The 19,923-nt window shown below is 51.1% G+C and overlaps 1 protein-coding gene across 2 annotated transcripts in view; it reads right to left on the reverse strand.

The window, feature by feature from the left end:
* The window catches only part of ADAMTS10 (ADAM metallopeptidase with thrombospondin type 1 motif 10), a 59,664-nt gene extending 42,436 nt beyond the window's left edge, over positions 1 to 17,228 (reverse strand). The window contains exons 1-2 of one of the 2 annotated variants that reach the window (XM_030033284.2): positions 16,745 to 17,228; positions 3,799 to 4,137 (exon numbers count right to left, since the gene is read on the reverse strand). In XM_030033284.2, coding sequence (XP_029889144.1) covers positions 3,799 to 3,886 — 88 coding nt within the window. In that variant the 5' untranslated portion in view covers positions 3,887 to 4,137; positions 16,745 to 17,228. The remainder of the gene's footprint in view (positions 1 to 3,798; positions 4,138 to 16,744) is intronic. The other variant, XM_030033281.2, reaches the window with a different exon arrangement.
* Between the last annotated feature and the right edge of the window lie 2,695 nt (positions 17,229 to 19,923).

The raw sequence follows: 19,923 nt of genomic DNA on the forward strand, positions 1-19,923 counted from the left end.
TTTTAACTTCCTGTGCTCCAGCTTCTCCTGCATCACACCGCTTCACGTGTGATGCAGCCGGGCAAACAAGAGTGACTATTTGCACTTAAGCAATGACCTCAGGCTTGGAAAAATTTGCTATCGGAAGTGTCTTGTTTTTCTTTTTCCCTCTCTGCAGTCCACGTGGGCTTGCAAAATAGTGAATTGGAAGGAGGTTTGTGCACACAGTGGCTAGAAAGGGCCTGGGACCCTGGGCTGCAGTCTCTGATCCTGACCTGCAAGGTACGTCCAGGAGGAAAAAAAAGTGTTCAGAGCCTGGGGGTGAGGCTGTGTGTGAGAACTTACTTTTGCTGTAGTGCCGGTCACGGTGCATCCTCTCAGGGATGTCACCCTGGAAACTGAGGCACAGGAAGAAAGATCTAAGAGCAGTCCCCTGCATCACATGAGTGTTTTAGGAAGTGATGCTTTAGAGTGGGGATGCCACAAATGGAAAAAATTATGAAGAGAGACTTTCAACACAAGGAAGAAGCCAGTGTCCTCGTCCAGTATTACAGCTGGCTCCTTCCTCTCCTCTAAAAATGTAAAATATTAGATTAGGCTTTAAGAGATCAGGATCACTTTTACTCCCTAACCCTGTGTACTCTACCCAACATCACAGATGTTCCCTAATTCCTCATGTGCTCATCCCCATCCCTGCCTTGGTCATGCTCCCCATATTACAGACCATACTAGGAGCTCCCAACAGCAAAAGCGGCACTGTTTGGCCCTTCCTTTCAGAAAAGCCATCATGTACCCTCTGACCTCTCAGCCACTTCACACTGTATTAATAGATCTTGGCCCAAAACGTGCAGTACTGCATCTGCTGTATCACAAGCGTTTGCACTGGTGATAAGCAGCCTGGTGTTTCCAGAGAGCTGTCAAACTGCTTTGGAAGAGATGCTATAAAAAGCCTTTCTCCAGGAAAACCTGCCCATGGCTCTGTGGGACTCTGGGCACCCCTGAAGGACTACAAACCTCCTAGGAGAGGGTATGGGAGAAAGCTGGGAAGCAGGAGGGATGGGGTGTGGGGAGAGGTACCTCGCTACCCCATTTCTGGTGGAATGGGAGCACACATCTACAGGGGCAGGGACGGCAGAGGAAGGAAAAGGACACAGGGGAGGCAGAGGGGTAAGCCGAACAAAAAGAAGAAGAGAGGGAAGGTGAAAGTGGAGGAGGGAGGATTTTGTTCCCTCCTTGTATGTTCACCATTGACTCTCTCCTTACAGAGCTGCTTAAAGGATGAAAAGGAAGCAGATGTTTGCTCTGGTCTTGTCACCAGAGCAAAGAGGAGCCCTGGCTGCAGCCCAGACACGATTCCTAAGGGATGGCTGTGGAAAACGCTATGGGATCGCATGGCTTCAGGCTGCCCTGGCATTGTGACAGTCTCACTACATCCTCCAAGGGTCCAGTGGTTTACATGTGAGCTGGGAGCACTGAGATTAGCCTCACCTAACGTTCTATAAAACAGGGAATGTCTAATCTATCACTACAGTTAAACTAAGGTACTAGCAGAAAATTTCCTTTTGATTAAAAACCATTGAGCAATGGTGAGCATGTGCTGAATACTTGGTCAATTGTTTCAGCTGCTGTTCCCTGCACTGTTCAAAACTGCAGCCTGAGTGTACCCATTACATCTGAATCTCGTTACATCTTTGCTGGCTTGAAGAAGCCTTCAATGCTGGGCTGCTATTTCCCACAAAGATAATTACAGCTTATGACTATGATACGTTAATGTTTTTCCTGCATAAAACAAATACACTGATCTGAGTCGTGCACACAGGGCACGTGAATCCTGCTCCGCTGCTAACTGGAGCAAGTCACTTGGTCAAAATCAGTGGGTTGTTGAAAACACTGGCCTTTATTCTCCATGCCTCCAACTGCTAAGAGGAGATAACAGCGTTTCACCCTCTTGAAAGGGTGTTGTGAGGATTATGTACTTACTATCTCAGTAGCGTGTTGAAGAGAAGTGTTGAGTAACCTCAACAGCCTGACGCCAACTGTTCCGGATGCAGGGAGCCTAAAAAAGCGCTCCGACAGCAAGAGAGGCCCATGGGGCAGCCTGACCCTTGGGACTGGACAGGGACTGGGGAAGGGACAGGCTTCAGTCCCCAGCTTGGAGCTCCCTTGGCACCACACTCCCAGCAACATCACAGGCTGAGATTCATCCCGCAGACCTGGTTAGGGGAAGCCAGCATCTAGGAGAGCATAAATGGATTAACTGTAATTTCAGTGAGCCCTTGGGTTTAGACCGAGGTGTATCAGCAAACGGTGCGGGGACTCGTGAGCGAGGGAGGATTTGAGCTGCTGTGAGTCAGGATGGAGGCGATCTGGCAGCAAAGTCCCCATCAGAGCGTCGCTGCACTGTGAACGCGGTGCTGCAGATGGAGGGAGGTGTGAACTGACGGACGCGGGAGGCCCAGAACAGTCACCCCAGGCATTGCCAGAGACTTTGGCGAAAACGACCAGAAACCCTGTTTGTTTCAGATTCAAGAAAATCTGCCTGTGTAACCTTGCACGTTGCACAGCGCCTGCACAGCATGCAGCTCTGTGTCTGACTGCCTCTCGTTTCACCCAGCACAAGCTGCAGTATGGCAGTGCCCCATGTTTAGCAACGAGACGGTGCTCAGACCCAGGATGGCGTGTGGCTTTCAGTTGCCTTTCTTCCTCCTTCCAGTTCTGCCTCACGTGACAACCCACGGCCATCGTAACTACAGCCTGATGGCGTTGCACTACTCAACAGCCCGGGTACATCGCCGACTTTGGTCCTGTTGCAATTAATCTGGGCACATGTAGTATTTCAGGATTATGGCTGCATAAGTAACTGCCAAGGTTTTAACACCTTGCACAGATAAATGTCTAACTTCGGAGGTCTTTTTTCTTACCTCTGGTGCCTGATGGGATGTTCGTATTACCTCTTAAAAAATGGTCACAGAAGCAAATTAGTATTAAGCAATTTAACTACCCTGTGTTACCTGCCCATGCTGTATTTGTACTCTAGGCTGGGTACAAGGCAGCCCACCTCACTTTCCAGTCCCTTCACTCCTAACCTGGAATAAAATAACATACAAAGGCAAAATCTACGTACAAGAGACCCACATTCTGCTTTCCTTGCAATCACTTGCACGCGTGGCTCTGTATTTGAACACAAGACCATTAGAAACACACAGACATACAAGACAGGTACAAAGCGCTCATGCCTGAGCAGGTTTGAGCATTTTCTAATGGTAGCACTTACAGAAATGTGTGTACAAACTAAAACTACTCCTCTAGCAGCACACATCTGTCCAGATTCAGCTGTGTAGAGTATTTGTATGCTCCAGCAGAGACCTCCATCCCTGCACATGCAGAGGACTGCTTGCAAGCGCACCGGCTGGCTGCACACACACAACCCTCCTCGTAACAAAGCTTCTATTCATCCGAGGATGCGCCGCTCCACCCGAGTGGAAGGGGAGCTTCCTCTGTTGCTACCACATCTCCTTTGCTTTCTAAGCCTGTACGTGGCTCTCATCTTACACAGACCCCACTGCTCTGAATTCTGCAAAAAGTCAAGGAGCGTAACATCTGAGAGCAAAACACATCCTTCCCTTGGAGGTCAACGGAAAACACCTGCAAATTCAGCAGGAGGAGCTCTGCTGCAGTACAGCAAGCAGAGCAGAGTTCGAGGTGTCTCCACCTACTCCTCAGCACAACATTACCCTAATACCTCCCCCGGGGCCAGCATTACAGTTTCTGCCAGCAGAGGCGGGTGGATCCAGCTCCCCTTCCCACTGCGATCCTTACCTTGTGACTGGAACGTGTAACCGGGAAAGTTGCACACAGCTGCAGTGAAGATGACAGTCCATGTGAGAAGCCTCCAAGCTATTGCCATGGTTAGCGATGCTTGTCTCAGTGCAGGGAGTATTGTGCCAGCTGAAAGGGCGCTGTCCCAACATGTCTCTCCCTCGGCCACCGCTTATGTAGAAACAGGAGTCCTCGGTCCCTCCGCAGGCATCCTCGGCCGCTCCGTGCTCTCCCCAAAGCAGCGAGGCCGACGGTGTCTTTGCAGTGTGCTGTGCCCGGGCCAGCGCAGTGGGGTCAGCATGGGCTAATTCGAACCGCAGGCTCTCGGTGGCATCGCCCCTGCGAAGGAAAGGGTGGGGATGAGTGAACGGGAGAGACGGGCAGAGGGGAAACAAAGGATGGAGGAGACAGACACGAGGGAGAAAATGGTGTGCAGGGTGAACAAGGAAAGCCCGATCTTAGAGGAGGGAAGAGTGAGATGGAAAGAAAGAAAAAGGGCAGAAAACGACAAGAAGCGAATGCAAATACAATTAACCACATCAGGTCACAGCATTGGAAAGCCACATTATCCTACTACAGGGACACTGCACACCCGGGTGCTTTCTTAGGGGCGAACTCTGCTCCCAGTGCAGCCCCCGCACCGCTCTGACAGCAGCGGTAAAGGGCTGGTATATACCTTTTACTTGACGAAAGGAGCTCAGAATAAATGGGACCCCTTTGTCCTGTGGCAACACCCACAAGGAAGTGCAGACCGAAGAGTGACCTGGTCTCAGTTACCTGATCTCTTAAAGGAGAGCACAAAATAAAAGCATTAGCAGGGTGGTAGTGAGCAGCAACCTATAAATCCTCTCTACTCCAGTTTCCCTGGCTTTAAAATACAATTTAATGACTGTCACTGCACTGAGAGAAGAGCACTTGCTCTCAGTGTATTGGCTAAACCTAAAAAAGTGATTGAAAACAAAGGACCCATTCAGTGAACTCACCCTTACCCTCAGCTCTATCCACAAATGGATTGTGAGATTCCAATTGTATTTGTTATTTAAAATGATTTGCTAATTGCTTCAGTGAAAGATTTTTGGCTTGCAGATAATTTCCACTCAGTCTGAGGCAATTATACAAAACTCACATAGTGCTGGAGAGTTGCATAAAGCCTGTGGTTTTTGTTTCTATCCAGCGATGAGATGACGTATGCAATGAATATGGCACATACCTAACTACTGCCCGGAGAATCCCAAATACCTGAACAACGATGCTCTGCTTGAGAACAGCCCCGCAGCAAAATGCAAATGTTCCTGCAAAGGCTACAGATAAATACATACTGAAGTCTGACTTCAGACCGGGGATGCAGCTACGACTTGCACAGCAGCAGGCAGTGCTGGAGCACAGCAGGGACAGGCAGGACAGATGATCCTGAGCTCCTGGGAAGATGAGGCTTGGCTGGAGATGGGAGGATTGTGCTCTTTGCAAAGGTGTCAATAGCCATGGCATGTGTGTGGTCCTCATCCCAGTAAGAAAACACTTGGAATAACGTCATTAACCCTTGCCTCGCTCTGCTTTTGTGTGCTTTAAATAGCAAAGACTAACTACTGGCTAGAGCGCAGGGCAAGAGAGCCCGGTTCCTCCTCAGGTCTGCCACACTTCCCTTCACCTTGTGTCCTCAGGGGAGTCTGGAATTTATTTCTACTTCTGTTTTCCCATCTCTACTATGCAGTCAAAGCTATTTGTGCTGCAGGGGCTTGGAATAATACCCTTCACATGCCAGAGACTAAATAGGTGAGGTACAAGAAGAAATCAGAGAGGTGATTCCTGCCCCAATAATTAATCTAAATAAGTTAATGATTTTTCCCTACTAGACAGAAATGTTGGGAGGAATAATGATGCATCTTTAAACCACAATTTGGAGTTCCATATTTTAAATGTTAAGATTTTTAACTGTTTATTTACAGTTAAAAATGGCCAAAGACCACCAGCGAGGCCTTGGGCTGGTCTCCCCAGTCACATTTGGTGCCACTTGCCAGGTCGGTTTCTGCAAAGCCCGGATATAACATCCACGGTGGCAGCCTCGAAGACTGCGCATGCTATCAGTAACCATGAGAATAAACTGCCTAAATCTCGTCTCGGGCTGCTCCGCTCACCCATGACAGGTAAAGGGAAGCAGGCAGCGGAAGCAAGAGGGTTGGGCAGGAATTCTTCTGCCCTCTTCTACCATGACATGAGGATGCTGAGATCGGCACCGTGGGTCCATAAGTCAATATCCACCTGGTGAAAGCATCCTCTATATTGTCACCCCCCAGCCGTGGCGCAGAGAGGGCAGGGCCGGGGCCACAGCAACACACGGCCAAGTGCCATGGATGCTGCAAGCTGCTCCGTGCCCACTCCCCGCAGGGCTGCGGGAAGTGAACTGGAAAAGGGAGAAGGCGAAACGAAAGCTGGGCGTGCTGCGGCCCTCTCCTAAGTCAGCATTTTTCAGCATCTATTAAAGCTTGAGATTCCAGCTTTATATCCTGTCACAGCTCCAAGGTCTGCGGACAGAAAGCCGCTCAGCTGAAGTGTATTTTCTCCTGGGCTTCACACTACTAATTTTTCTTGTTTTCCAGCTGTCGAACCCGCTTCCTCAAGGCTGTTGTTATTTCACGTCCTTCCTCCGCCTCTCCGCGACCCTGAGCTGCGGCAGTCGTGACTGGTGCCCTCGTCTCCCCTCTGCCCTTCCCCTTCAGTCCCAGTTCCTCGGCATCCCCCGGAACAGGGGCCGGGAGGGAGCTGCAGGCGCCAAGACCCCGCAGCCCTGACCCTGGGGGAAGGAGGCACGTTCGGAGCAGCACAAGTCAGGAATTACAGCTGCAAAATTCCCGTAAGCTGGGCTGGGGGAAGGGCCCGGCTTCGATTCCTCCCCGCACACAGCAAGGAAAACATGGCCCCTTCCCAGCGGTGCTTCGCTTCTGAGACCCCGATGAGCCCGTCTCTTGCAAGAGAAGGACCCGTAACAAGGAGGAGAGAGCTGGAGGAGCGCGGGCTCCACGGCTGCTTCAATACGTATAAAGTTTTCCATAACCTCACTTTTCAGATTTTGCTTTCCGAGCGGCAGCGACCGGCAGGCGCGGACGAGCCCGAGGAGCCCAGGCCCGCACGGGGGGACAGCGGGACGCCGAGGTCTCGCAGGCCGAGATGGAGGGGCCACGGGGAGGCCCGGGGCAGAGGGTGACCTCTCCGGTCTCGTGCCTCCCTCGCTTGGGCCGGTTCCGATTTGCTCCTTTCCGAGGAATTCGTTGTCCTTGGCAGGCGCCCCGCGAGCGGCTGACGCTCCCCGCTCCTCGCGCCAAGGTGGCTTTCGCCGCGTGAACCCGTGGGCCGGGCCGGGCCGCCCGCGTGAGGAGGCGGCAGCGGCGGCGGGGACGAGGGGAGCGGGGGGCCGATGCCACCGGAGCCGGCGGTGGCTTCGAGGTCACCTCTTCCCACGCCAAAAACACGCGAGGAGGCGGGGGGGTGGGGCTGGGGAGGGGGTTTAAAATTCAAGCTGGAATAAAGCAAAGAGAGAAGAGAAAAAAGAAAAACAGATGACAACTGTTACTAATTTCAACATCGGGGCTGCAGACAGAATTCCCTGAAAGCCCGGCTTTTTGGCCGGGGAGGCAGCTTTATGGGAAGGTAATAGGAAGCAGATGGGCTCTGCTCAGGGCCAAGAGGAAGGTTCAAGGTGCCTCCTAGTGCAGAGAAGAGGAATTTAACTGCTTTTAAAGATGCAGGGCCCGGCGGCTTCCAGGTTTCTCATCCAACTTTTGCAAATTATGAGCTCAGGTGTCCTTTTCCCTTTTTTGAGAAAGAAATAAATACAAACACAGATTTCTGCTTCCAGCTGTCCCCAGTGGGAGGAAATACTTGCAGTGCACCCCCCCAGCCCCCGGCCCTTCTACCGACATCTTCCCAACATGCAGCAGCCACACTGCTTCACCTCCAACAGCGTTTCTGGGCTGTGCTATTAGCAACGGCGTTAACGAATGAATGAAAGTCACCAGCCCTCACAGTTACTTCTTCTTTCTTCTGTAAAATGGGGTACCAGCACTTCCTAACCACGCCAGGGTTATCACGATGCCACGTCCCACGGCTTGGCCAGCTTCGGCCCTGGCTCCCTCCTGTCCCTATCAAGGGGCTGAGCAGCACTTCAGACCCCACAGGAGGGCAGCTATGTGGCCTTCACACGCAGCTCCTGCAAACACAGCACCATGGAGATTTCTGCTCCTCCATCCACTCCAGCTTGAAATTGTCCTACCAGTTCAAAAGTTATCATCGGGGAGGGAAGAGCTGCAAACACACGGCTTGCTCCATGGGCCTTATTTTCTTTGGAAACCAAGCTAAATACAGTGGGGACTGCAGGGTGCTGGGATGTGTGGCTCACAGGCTATGCCAGTGCCATGGAGAGGCACTTGGCAGCTGCATCGCCAGACTTCTCAGGCTTGCCCACCACCCGCACGGACCCTCTACTCCATGCAGTGCGCTCTTACCTACCACTTGTTATCACAGCTGCCACTGCGGCCACACAGCAAACCTCGCAGTGCCTGTAGCTCACGGACGCCAATCCTAAGGTTGCCATGTTTTCTGAAAACACAGCACCCTCCACACCTGCTGTCACTGCTTCGTGGAGGCCCACAAGTTTTGGCTGTAAACCCTTGGCTGAAATTTACTTCCCAAATACTGCCGCAAGGCAGAAGGATAACTAACTCCTCTGTGTGGTCTCTAGGGACTGCCCTGGTTTCAGCCCATGCTGCTCCGCTCAGGGGACACTTGGAAAACCACCACATGCCTGTCGCTGCCTGACCCACAGACCTGGGTGCCGTTGGGGTCAGAGCAAGGGGACACCCAGACTACCAGCCCCATGTCTACCTCCCTGCAAGAGGAAGCACACAGGGGGGCTCACAAAAAGCATGAGGGCCAAGGACATCGTTTAATTGGGGACTGGAACATCTTAAAAGCAAAAGCCCTGGTGAACTCTGTGAGGCAGTGACTGAAGGCAGCCCTGCCCAGGTCTCCAGAGACAACTCAGTGGCACCTTTGTGTGGTCAGCCTTGCAGAGAGCTGCACGTGCCGGTGGCCACCTCTGGCACCAAGGTATCCAGCATCCATCCAAAGGCAGCTAGCAGAAAACACAGAGTCATATGGCTCCGGCCAGATATAAAAACCCCACATACCAAAATCAGAGTCCTCAAGGAAAATTAGTTGTTTTCTCACACTTTCAACCAAGCCCATCAAACATCAACTTCCATGCAGCCGATCTGCATGCCTAATTTAGCAAGCTTCTTGGTCCAGATCAGAGGAGCGGGCAATGTCGGCCAGTCACTACCGTAGCAAGAAATCAGAGCTCAGCCCTTACAGCCGGGCACAGCCAGGGCCTGTTTGCAATTCACATCCAAAGGGGACATCTCCTTCCTCTCCCACTGCTGCACCCAGCTGCTCTCCGTACTGCCGGCTCTCCCATCTCCACCTGCACCTCTGGCCTCTCCTCGCCATCCGCAGGGGAAGAGGGAGACAAGGAAAGCCACCAATGACACTCCTGGCTCCTTTCCTTGAAACTGCTCCTGAATCACATCTCACCATTTCTACATCCCTCCTTCTCACCCCCTCCACTCTGCACACCCCAGGGTATGGCAAGAGGCAGGTCCCTCTCTCTGGGCGCTGGGTTGCCAATGCAGCTGTGTGCTTGCTGCTGGCTGGGGGCTGCTGGCCCGCTGTGCTCCCCTGGGGCGGCGGGTGTTTTCATGCGTGCGCAGTCACCACCCCAGCTCCCGGCAGGTTCCTGCACGTTCCTGAGGACAGAGTAAACAGTGCTGTTCCCCCCCACAATGCTGCACCTCCTGCGGCAGGGGGTGAGAGGCCAGGGGGGTGGTGAGCACGAGGGTGGATGCAAAGCTTCCCGAGACCTCCCGGGCTTTCAGCAAGAGACCGTCCTGATATTCCCGACAAAATATTTGGCTGGACTGCTAAGTTGAAAACATGCTGAGTTGCAGATGGCAGAAGTCTTTTTGCAGTCATCCTGCCAGCATGACAGGACTTCCACTGGGAAGTCATTTCTCAGCTCTGGAGTAGCATTATGGGTTAAAACCAGAAAAATCAGCAGCTCACTGCTAGGAGCATCAGCTGCAGAATGCGAAAAATGGGTTAAAGTCACAGGTCTGCAGAACTGAAAACAAGAGCTTGAACGTTAATCTGCTTTGCTGCTCCAAGCCTGGCCTCTCTGGGGGCACGGCAAGCAAAGAATTAGAAACACGTAGTTATCACTGTTCACCAGAAAACAGCAGCCTCCAGCCATGGGATTGTTACTGCCTACACTGCTCTACAGCAACCCTTTAGGATCCCCTCGCCATCCGTCTGGTTGCTCCTGTTATCAAGCCCACACTGGAGTAAGGACAAGGGCTTTTGCCTTTGCTTTTCCCTTTCTTGCTGGCATCCACCTGGCTGAGAGGGGACCTATGACACTCACTGCAGTCCACCTCGCTTGTAAGGGCTGTTTCATCTCACCCTAAGAGTAGTTCTTTGCAGACACCCACGCCAGCAACTGCGGGGTCAAATTTAGAGTTTGCCCGGAGGAGAGATGCTGCTTTCACACTGTTAAAATAAGGTCCAACCCCGTCCAAAGGTGCTCACCAGCAATGTGGGAAATCCAGACTGATGCTGCCAGCCTGAACCTGAGAGGTGAGGGGCCTAAGACCAGGTCTCTGTCCCGCTGCCAGCACCCTGGTACCAGCCCAGGCAAGCAGGGGAGAACACCCTCGCTGCCTTCGGACCACCAGCTCCCTCTCACAGGCTAGCTGCTGCACTCCACACCGGGCCCTGCTGTGCTCTAGCCGGGCACACCCTCTATCCCTTTGTACAAGCAAGCTTCACAGGGGTTTGGGCTCACTCCAGTACTGTGTGGGAGTATTTTTTTTTTTTTTTTAAAAAACACGAGAATTGTTTTACAGTCAAGTCTATTCAGTGCAATCTTAGTGAGGAAAGGACTGCATTGCCCCCTTGCTCCTCTCCAAAATTCAGCAGGATCTTTAATTTCACCAGCAAGGGGGCAAAAGAAACCCATGATAAAGCAAAGGCATATGAGTGGAGAGCTGGGAGCACCGACCTCTCTCTGACACCAACTGCTTTGCTTTCTGGAAATACTATCTCTCTGTTACATAAGGATCTGGCCCTATCTGGAAAGCTGGGGTCATTGCATTTCTCCAAGTGTGGTAAAATGCTTGGAGGTCCTCAACAGGAAAGCATAAGAGAAGTGCCAGCTCATATCATCATCAGGGAGGGGTGCTCGGCACGGGGCAGTGCGAGGCCCAGGGCTGAGCCCAAATTTAGCTGCTAGACCAGTCAACTTCAGCCTGATGTAAGGTGGCTACTGAGCAACCCAGTGCTCCCAGCGTTGGACTTCTTTTGCTTTAAGGAGATGACTCCACCAAGCAGGTCCACTTTCAGACGGGACTTATGCAATAGTCTGGAGCCACTCCATGTGACCCAGACTTCCTGGCCCCCTGCCACCACTCTCCTTGCTGGCTTCAGCCATGCACAAAACAGCAGAATTAAAAGGACAACCGAGCAGTCATTAAAAGAAAGTGCATCTTGTCTACCATACGGTGCCCCTGCCAACTACACGGACCATGCATGGAAGTACGCACATGTCATCCACATGCATGCAGACCACGACTGCAGCTGTTTGTGTGCAGCTGTGCACGACAACACACGCTATCTGTACGAGGATACACACTACTTGCAGGCATGTCTGTGTTCGGTACCCACACGCCCCTCTGCATGCCATCATGCACCACCGATACCTCTGAATATGCCATGCACGAATACTGGTTTTATATCTGGCATCTCCATATCTGTGTCACTGCCTTCTACTTTCATAAAACTACCCCTTCTCTCTGCGGGGTTCACTGCAGCCAGGAGAGAATCCAGATCTTCTGGGCCTCCGCACAACCAGCTCCCTCCCCGTGTTCCTACCGCTCCTCCTGCACCAGCATGGAGCAAGGAACACAGCTCTGCTGTGCTCAGGATGCCAGGAAACTGCCCCAGGCTTTCGGAAAGGCCAGGAGCACTCACACCTCTGAGCAGGCAGAGAAGCAGACACAGCCACAGCCACTGCAACAGCCCAGCACAGCCATCTGCATCCAGGCAGAACTGGCTCCGGCAGCAGCCCTTCAGCAGTCTTTGTGCTTACACAACACAGCAACACAAGGCACTGAGCCCTGGGGTTGCATAAAGACAAACATCCTCCTGTGCCAACACTGAGCTCCACTCACCTGCATAACCGCCACCGGCTCTCTCCAGGAGGGATCTGCTCTGAGAAAGGGACGTGCTGTTTGTCCCAGTTCAGGCAGTAGCATGTTTTATACAGTTATACCTTACAAAGACCTGTCACAGCTCATACACCAAGTGTGGCACCCTAAACCTGACTCCTTCGCCAACGTGGCTTTAGGGCAGGGCCGTACCCCGCACATCTGTAGTGCTGTACCTGTGCTGGGACCCTCCAGCAAAGACATGTCTGGTCATCAGACTGGAATTGCTATGCTAGAGGGCAGAGCCCCACTACAGCCGCCTGCCACGCCACGTGCATCCGTGGTACAGCACGGTCGCATATGCTGAAGCTGGAGAGACAAGAGAGTCCCACTGAGCTTCCTAAGAAGAGCATATGAGGAGACTCCTGTTACCCAGAAGGGCTGGGAGAAGCACCATGGGACCTGCAGTGAGCACAGAGATCAGCAGCTCCTTCTACCACCACCACGGCACAGCAGCCCCAAGGCACAGCAGTGTCTAATGCTGCACCCAGCAATAGCAGTCCTGGAGAGGGGAAGGGATCCACGGCATTGCCTGTCTCCAGCACCCGTTGCTGATTTGGTCCTGCGAGACTGAACTGAAGAATAACTGAGGTTGGAAGGGACTCGAGGGGATCTCTGGTCCCACCCCACTCCCAGAACAGGATTACCTTTGACATTACATCAGGTTTGGATCACAAAACCCAGGCTGTCTCAGGGAGGTCACATACAGAAGTAACTTGGAAGAAATGCAGTGAGCTGTGGAGTGGGACCCTAAAGCAGCAAAATCAGTTTGGACCACAGTGTCCTTCCAGAAAATCAGAAACATGTCCTTTCAGAGAAGCAGCTGCATCATGGTGACACAGAGAAAGGGACAGGAGCCCTGGCTGGCCAGAGAGGGATCTCATCCTGATCTGCTCTACCTGCCTCGCTGCCTGCTTGGCTGTGTGCTTCCAGTGCCTTGGGACCAAGACTCCCCCTCTGCAGCCGTGCGGGCAGTACCAGCCTTCCAGGGCACAGAGAGCACAGTAACGCAAACACACAGCCTAGCTTCTGCCACCATCCCTGTAGCCTCCCCACCTTTCAAAGTCTCCCTGCAAGCAGGTGAATGCTACTGGCTTCGTTTCACAGCAGGGCAAACCAAGGCAAGTGGAGAAGTGATTTGGCAACAGCCAAGCAGGCAGTCTGTGCAAGAGCATGGGGGCCCCCCCACGCAATCACCCTGGGGCCCCCTTCATGCAAGGCAGCATGACCATCACAGCGAGCACCCACAGACCCCAAGACAAGTTACCACAGAGGAACATGCCAGGGGAGCTCTGCAGCAGGATGAAGTCTTGCAGACCACATCGGGCTATGGACTCCCTCCAGCCCTTACAGATCTGGAAGATCTGCAGATCGTTTCCAGGCTCCGGCTCCCTTAAGCGAGCTCCGTGAGATCTGCTGCGCAGAGAGTTTATGGGCCCTTTTTCCCTCCCTGCAGGTTCTCTGTTCAGGGAAACATATGGCCCAGATGGTTTGGATTTGATGGGGTATGGCAGGGTGCAACAGAAAATATGCCGACTCACAAGCATGTGTGGCTTCCTAACGAGGAAGCTGCAGCCCAAAGGCCAGTGAGTACATTTCTCTGTGCCCGGCCATGGAGGAGCTGCCTTCGTTCATGTCCAGGGAATGAAAAGCTGCTAACCTCGATAGGACTGAACTCATCTTTTGCACTGTGGTTTTGACCAAAGCCACTTCAGGGTAGAGTCTTGGTCCTGTTGAGGTCAGTGGCACAACTCCCACAGCAGGAGGCCAGGATTTTACCCATGAGTTCAGCTCAGCTGGGACCAATATTTATGAATGTTTGACTTCAGAAAAATTTGCAGAACCGCACAGGAATAGATTCATTTTAAGTAATTTTCCCTTTAAAAATTAAGCTACAATGAAGAGTAGGAAATACAACAGCAGTAACGGTGGGTTGGGATGATAAACAGAAGTGTAAAGACACTGAATAGTCAGACATGGCATAACCTGAGCATTCTTTTCCCAGCCTGGGAGAATGCAGAAGGTAAGAGAGTAGCAGCAACGGAGCAGCCGGACGGAGACCCTGCACATAACACGTGCCACTGACATTGCTCCACTGAAGTCAGACGGAACTAAAATATTTTGGCAGAGTTTCTCAGTGGAGAATCTCTCAATTCTTGAATCGGTTGCAGACTTAATTGAAGGCACTCACAATAACCAAGATGGGAAAATTTGCTTTGATGGTGTCCCTTTAAAACCTCCTTCAGTGTTGAAAAATGAGTCTGTATCCAGGCTGGTGGTTTTCCATATTTCTCACTCCCCAATCACTGCATGAGATCCGACCTGCTTACAGATTCCCAGGAAATGTTTGTAACTACTCGCCCTGCAAACATTTCCTATGGTGGTGGGGTCAAGCGAAGATCTTTCTGACTTGCATATCTTCAGCACATCTGAGCTGACATCATCCAAATCACTAGTGAATTGTTTCTGAAAACTTGACAAATTTGGTCCAAATTCTGTTTAAGTCCATTTATGTTAACTTGAGATCTAGGCAGGACAGGACGTGACAAACACATCCTGCGGTGTTTCTGGCTTAGAATGAACTAATTGCTGGAAACTTGGCAAGAAAAGTGGTTTTTGGAGTTGGGGGTTTCAGATAAGCTTTAGATAAGTGCTTGAACAGAATCATCCCCTGGGTGGGCCTGATGCAACCTGCCCTAAAAAGCCTTCCATGGAGCTGCTCCTCTGGGCAGCTGAGCCCATGCCATCTCTGGACCAGGGCTTCATGTGATGATAAGCACACTTTACTCCTCCCTGTAACAGTCTCTGGGTGGCCTTGAGCCATCAGTGATAACAGAGCCTCTCATGTTACAGGTTTGCATGTTGGTACTTAAAAGGCTTCTCGCATGACTAGCAGCCACAGTTTATGTTGAGCAGGCAATACCTTCCCTTAGGGCTACACTTCACCCCATCAACTGCTCGCTCAGTCACAGCTTATCGGGGTCTTCCTCTGCCAAATGAAACAGTTCAGCCCCCGAGTCTTATCTGGGAAAAGCATGATTTACAGGAGATGACAGGACCTTTCCCATTCCACCCAACAAGCAGCTGCTCGGGGAATGCAACCGGAGACGCACCGACAAGCGCTGGAGGTTTTAGGGATCTAAGGAGGAGAAGGAAAGGAGAGGGTGCTGCCGTGGGGCAAAGCAGGAACAACGGGAAGCCAAGGATGGAGCAACCAGAGTACTCAGCACGTTCCATATATGGAGAAACTTTGTGACACTGGAACAACCTCCCCAAAACTGGAGGAAGCCTCACTGACAGAGGCATTTCAGACTAGTCCAGGCAAGGCTATGGCGAGCAGAGCAGAGGGAACACCCCTGCACCAGCTGGGGAATTACCTGGGCGCCCAACAAAGCATTTCCCCTTCTACCATCCACAGCGTGGGGGAGACGAGAAATGAACAAAGACTTCAAAAATCTTATTGTTATCACCCGTCATGCACTAGATTGCACGCTGTCACCACGTGAGCTCTGCTAACAAGAATATTAATGAACAGAATAAGAAACAGATCTCTGGTGTGGCTGAGCTATCTCCAGCCAATATGGGTATTGGCATGGACTGAAACAGGAAAACAAACACCCCCTGAGGTTTACATCCTTGCATATGCTTGACCAGAAAAGTCCCCCAAAACAAGCCTCTGTGTGAAATTTTAAATTTTGCCGCACAGCCACGGCTGGCGCCAAAGCAGGGTACCTGCCCTGGAGCGCGGCTCCGACCAGCGCGGCTCCACGCTTCCCTCTTGGTGGATTCTTCCCCTCTGGAAGATATTTGCCAAGGTTATTTTATAAACTCCTTTCTATTTATAGCACAGCTCCTTCAGCTCTAATGAGATAATCTTCTGGCATTTCACCATCACTAATATTTACTTTGATGTTTAAAATAACATGTTCTGAGGGATTGATCTTTTTAAAAAAACCTTTAAAACATAATCAAAGCAAAGAAATATATGACTAGTGCAACAGGGCCAAATGCCTGGTGATGCACACGAAGTTAATGGTATTAAACTTTTTCAGGGCAGACAGTTTATAATGCTCTGACCACATCGTACAGGAGGGAAAGAGGCATTGGCAGCTCCTGAAGATGGAGAGAGACAGCAAAAGAGGGAGAGGGAGCGCAATATGTGTTTATTCTCAGGAATGAAGACAGCAAGGAACGTATAATTCTGCAACAGGGATTATAGCTGTTGCTTTCTGTAACTGAGAGTTCCGCCCACAGCAGCTCTGCATAAGAGAATTATATTTTAGAGCAGCAAACATGCAATCAGATGGCTTAATGCAATAAAAAAAGTGGAGTGGTGTGGGGATAGGGGGAGGCGAGGGAGACAGCGCGCGAGTGCAGATGCCTGACTCCTGCTGTCTGCAGACACTTTGAAACACAACCCTGCGTTTTTATGGAAACTCTGAATGTTGGAGAAGGGTGAACATGGTTTTCATTCTCATAAATGTTTTTCCAGCGTGCAATGCTCTTCGGGCTCATTCCTTCTCCAGGGAGACGGTTCTGATTTCAAAGAACATTCGCATTCCCTCCACCCCAGACCACCCCACTCCAACCTCAAAGAGTCTTCTCTGGAAAAATTATTTTAAAGAGTGTTTTACCTTTTCTAGTGTTTTCCCTTCTTTCTTCTTTTTCCCCTTTTAATTCCTTGAGCTTCTTTTTTTTTTTTTTTCTTTTTCCCAGCAGCAGCCAAAAGCTTCTCTCTCCCCCTCAGTCTTGCGCGTGTCAGAAAGTTTCCAGGCTGAGGGTTTATGTCGCCTTCCTCAATAACCTTCTTCTGTCAGACCCAGGCAGCGCTGGAGCTAGAGGCTTTGCTAAAAAGTCTCCTTTCAGGAAGTGAGCAGTAATAAGAGAGCGGCTCGGAGGCAGCATGTATAGGGGCTGCTCAAAAAAAAAAAAAAAAAGAGAAAAAAAAAAAAAAAAAAAAAAAAAAACTTTGCTCAGGAATTTTGCCAGGATTACCCAAAAAAAAAAAAAAAAAAAAAAAAATCCCCAAACCCACAAGTCTGTAAAAGTCCCGCCCTGACTGCTGACATCAGTGCAGAAGGCAGGTCTTGCCTGCAACAGTATAAAACTAATCAGCTAAGCCTTTTTGCGAAGGAGCAGGCAGCGATCTTCCCCGGGCAGCCCTGGCTGCACGCAGAGCCCCAGAGGCGATGCAGGCGGCTCCCTGGCCGATAAAACATCCCAATAAAAGCGATAAAGCAAAGAGGTCATACTGACGGTGGCAGACGGCAGACAAAACAGATAAAGCACGCCAGGATTTTTGTTTTTTTCCCCCAACAACAAACAACACTCTCATCCTGCATTTTAACTGTAGCTTTCAAAATGCTTTTAAAAAGCCAGTGCACGTCTGATGAAATGGCCTTAACAAAGGCAGCTGTGCTCTGCAGTAATGTTAGGTACTGGCTTTAAATTTAAAAAAGCCCTCAAGAATTTGCAAATGTTTTAAGAAGTCCCTTCCCTCCCAAGTTACATCATTTTCGCCCTGCTGGCTCTTGTGATGCCATAATTTCTCTTGTTCTGCTGCCACCATGGAGTATCCCACAGAGGACAATACATTTCTAAAGTAAAGAATAAACATTGCAAATAATAAAATACGGCTTGTTTAAAAACAAAGCCCTCTCAGGACAAATAAAACAATAGGCAACAATAAAGTGCAGGAGCGCATTTCCTTCTTCCTTCTGAAGTCGTCTTTGAGATTAGAAAGCTGAATACGTAAGCCTGGGTAAAAAGAGAATTACCTGGCAATTCTGCAAATATTATAATAATGGGCCCTTCCAAATTGCCATGTGCTGCCCTGTTTTTCTCTGGATTAAGAGAGCGGCCCTGGCGAAGGACACAGGGAAAAGACGGCAGCACCGGGCAGTGGACTTCCAGCCTGAGCCCATCTCTGAGGACAAAGGGACCCCAAAACCATCCTCAAGGAGCCTTTTAGTATAAGAGGATTTGAATGAAGAGTAAGGGGGTGAAAAGTTCCCGGGGGAAGATGAAAGCTAAGTCTTAGACCAAGCTCCCTGAACATGAGACCCCTCTGCCCAGGAGCAGATCGCAAGGAGGGACTCTCCGGAGGGGGCTAGAGGGTTTGCAGCCCTGTGAAGCATGGTGTGGATGCCAAGTCTGCAGGACAGCCAGCCCTTCCAGACCGCGTGTCCTGCCGTGGCCCTTCTAGGTGGTTACATTGCCAAATCCACAGGATCCAGCCCTGGGGCAGGCCTGAGCAGCCAGGGCTCTTGGCGATGGTCCCGGTTGCCACCCAGGCTGACCCAGCACTAGTCTGTAACCACTGACCATTAGATGGGAACAGAGAAAGAAAAAGCCACAAAGGCCTGGCCAGCCCTACGTCCTAATCGGATGCTGGCCATGGCATGCCTAAGAAAACAGATTAAGAAAAAAAGCAAGCAGTTGTGGTACTTTTTGTGGTATATCCTCCTACATCCTCCGCTATCAGTAAACGAAGTGCAGGGCTGAAACTAAGCCAGAAGCTGTATCTTTGCATTTAACAGCCATAATTAATTTTCTTCCATGAATTTGTGTAAATCCTTATTGAAGCCCTCTGAACTCTACTCCTTGGATGGAGCAGCAGTGTGACCTGAGCAGGAGATGCCCGGGAGGGACCTCCTGAGCCTCCACTGGTCTCGAAGGATTTGGTATTGCCTTGTAGGTGTGCTTGTCCTAATAGCCCTGAGAAAACAAGGGAAAACATCCTTTCCTCCCAGAAGGAGATACCTGACAGTGGGAGTTCACAGCCCCCAGCTCCACTCTTGGTGCTGCCCCAGCCCCTGGGGCATCCCAGCGCAAGGGCCACTCTTCCTTACAGGCATTCAGACTGGAAAGGCCTGGCTCTCCATTTGAAAACTGAGTTCAAAGGGACTGCAATTGCTGGGCTGGATTTTTGGCCGGTTCCCTGGCTGGGTGGAAAGAGCGGTTTCCTTCCTCCCCAAGCCGTGCTAGCCATTGTCTGAGCCCCCAAAGCACATACATAAAAGAGCAACTAAACAAAGTATTTGGGGTTTAATTGAATGGTGCTGCTTCTGGCCAGGGAAAAACTAATTGCTCAAAGCGTGGCCCGGTGCCATACCAGGGGCTTTCTGTCTGCTGAAGCTTGTCTCCAAACACACTCAGTGCGTAATGAAGAGGGACTGAGGTGCAGACGCCCATCTTCCCTGCTCAGCAGTGAGCAGCTCAGTGCTGCCTGTCCCTCTCCCTTCCCAGAGAAACTTACTTTTCCCTGATGTGCGGGCTCTCCAGTCCCTCCTGAATGGTAAATATAGTATTAGAGACTCCTGACATACAAGGATACACAATCTGTGTGCTTGGGGCCAACCCCCCCCCAGCCCTGTACCCAAAACCAGTACTGCTCTGAGGACCCTCTCATACTCGAACCAGGCCAGCTCAAAAACTAGGTCTTACTCCAATCTCGACCTGTCTCTGAAGGGGTGATGGAGCCACCTCAGAGCTGTGCAACACCTTCCCAAGCCAAGGCCTCCAACACCTGCACAAGAGCCTAGAAAATGCAGAAAGGTAAAGGGACCAGATACTCACAGAAAAGAGGCAGAGGGTATTGGACTCTGCCTGAAAAAAGGGTTTCACAGGCAACCGACAGCCACTACAGTTCATCTCCAACATGAAACAGTGCCAACCAGTTGCTGCCTCTTTCTAGGATGAGGAGGTGAGGATGCATTTCCAGGAGACACTTGAAATCTTCTCCCTCCAGCTCCTCTGCATCCTCCCTCACTCCTGGGATGGAGGGGAGCCCTGTGCTCAGCACAGCACCAGG

Source organism: Aquila chrysaetos, chromosome 12 (genome assembly GCF_900496995.4).
Source record: "Aquila chrysaetos chrysaetos chromosome 12, bAquChr1.4, whole genome shotgun sequence".
NCBI classification, from domain to species: Eukaryota; Metazoa; Chordata; class Aves; order Accipitriformes; family Accipitridae; genus Aquila; species Aquila chrysaetos.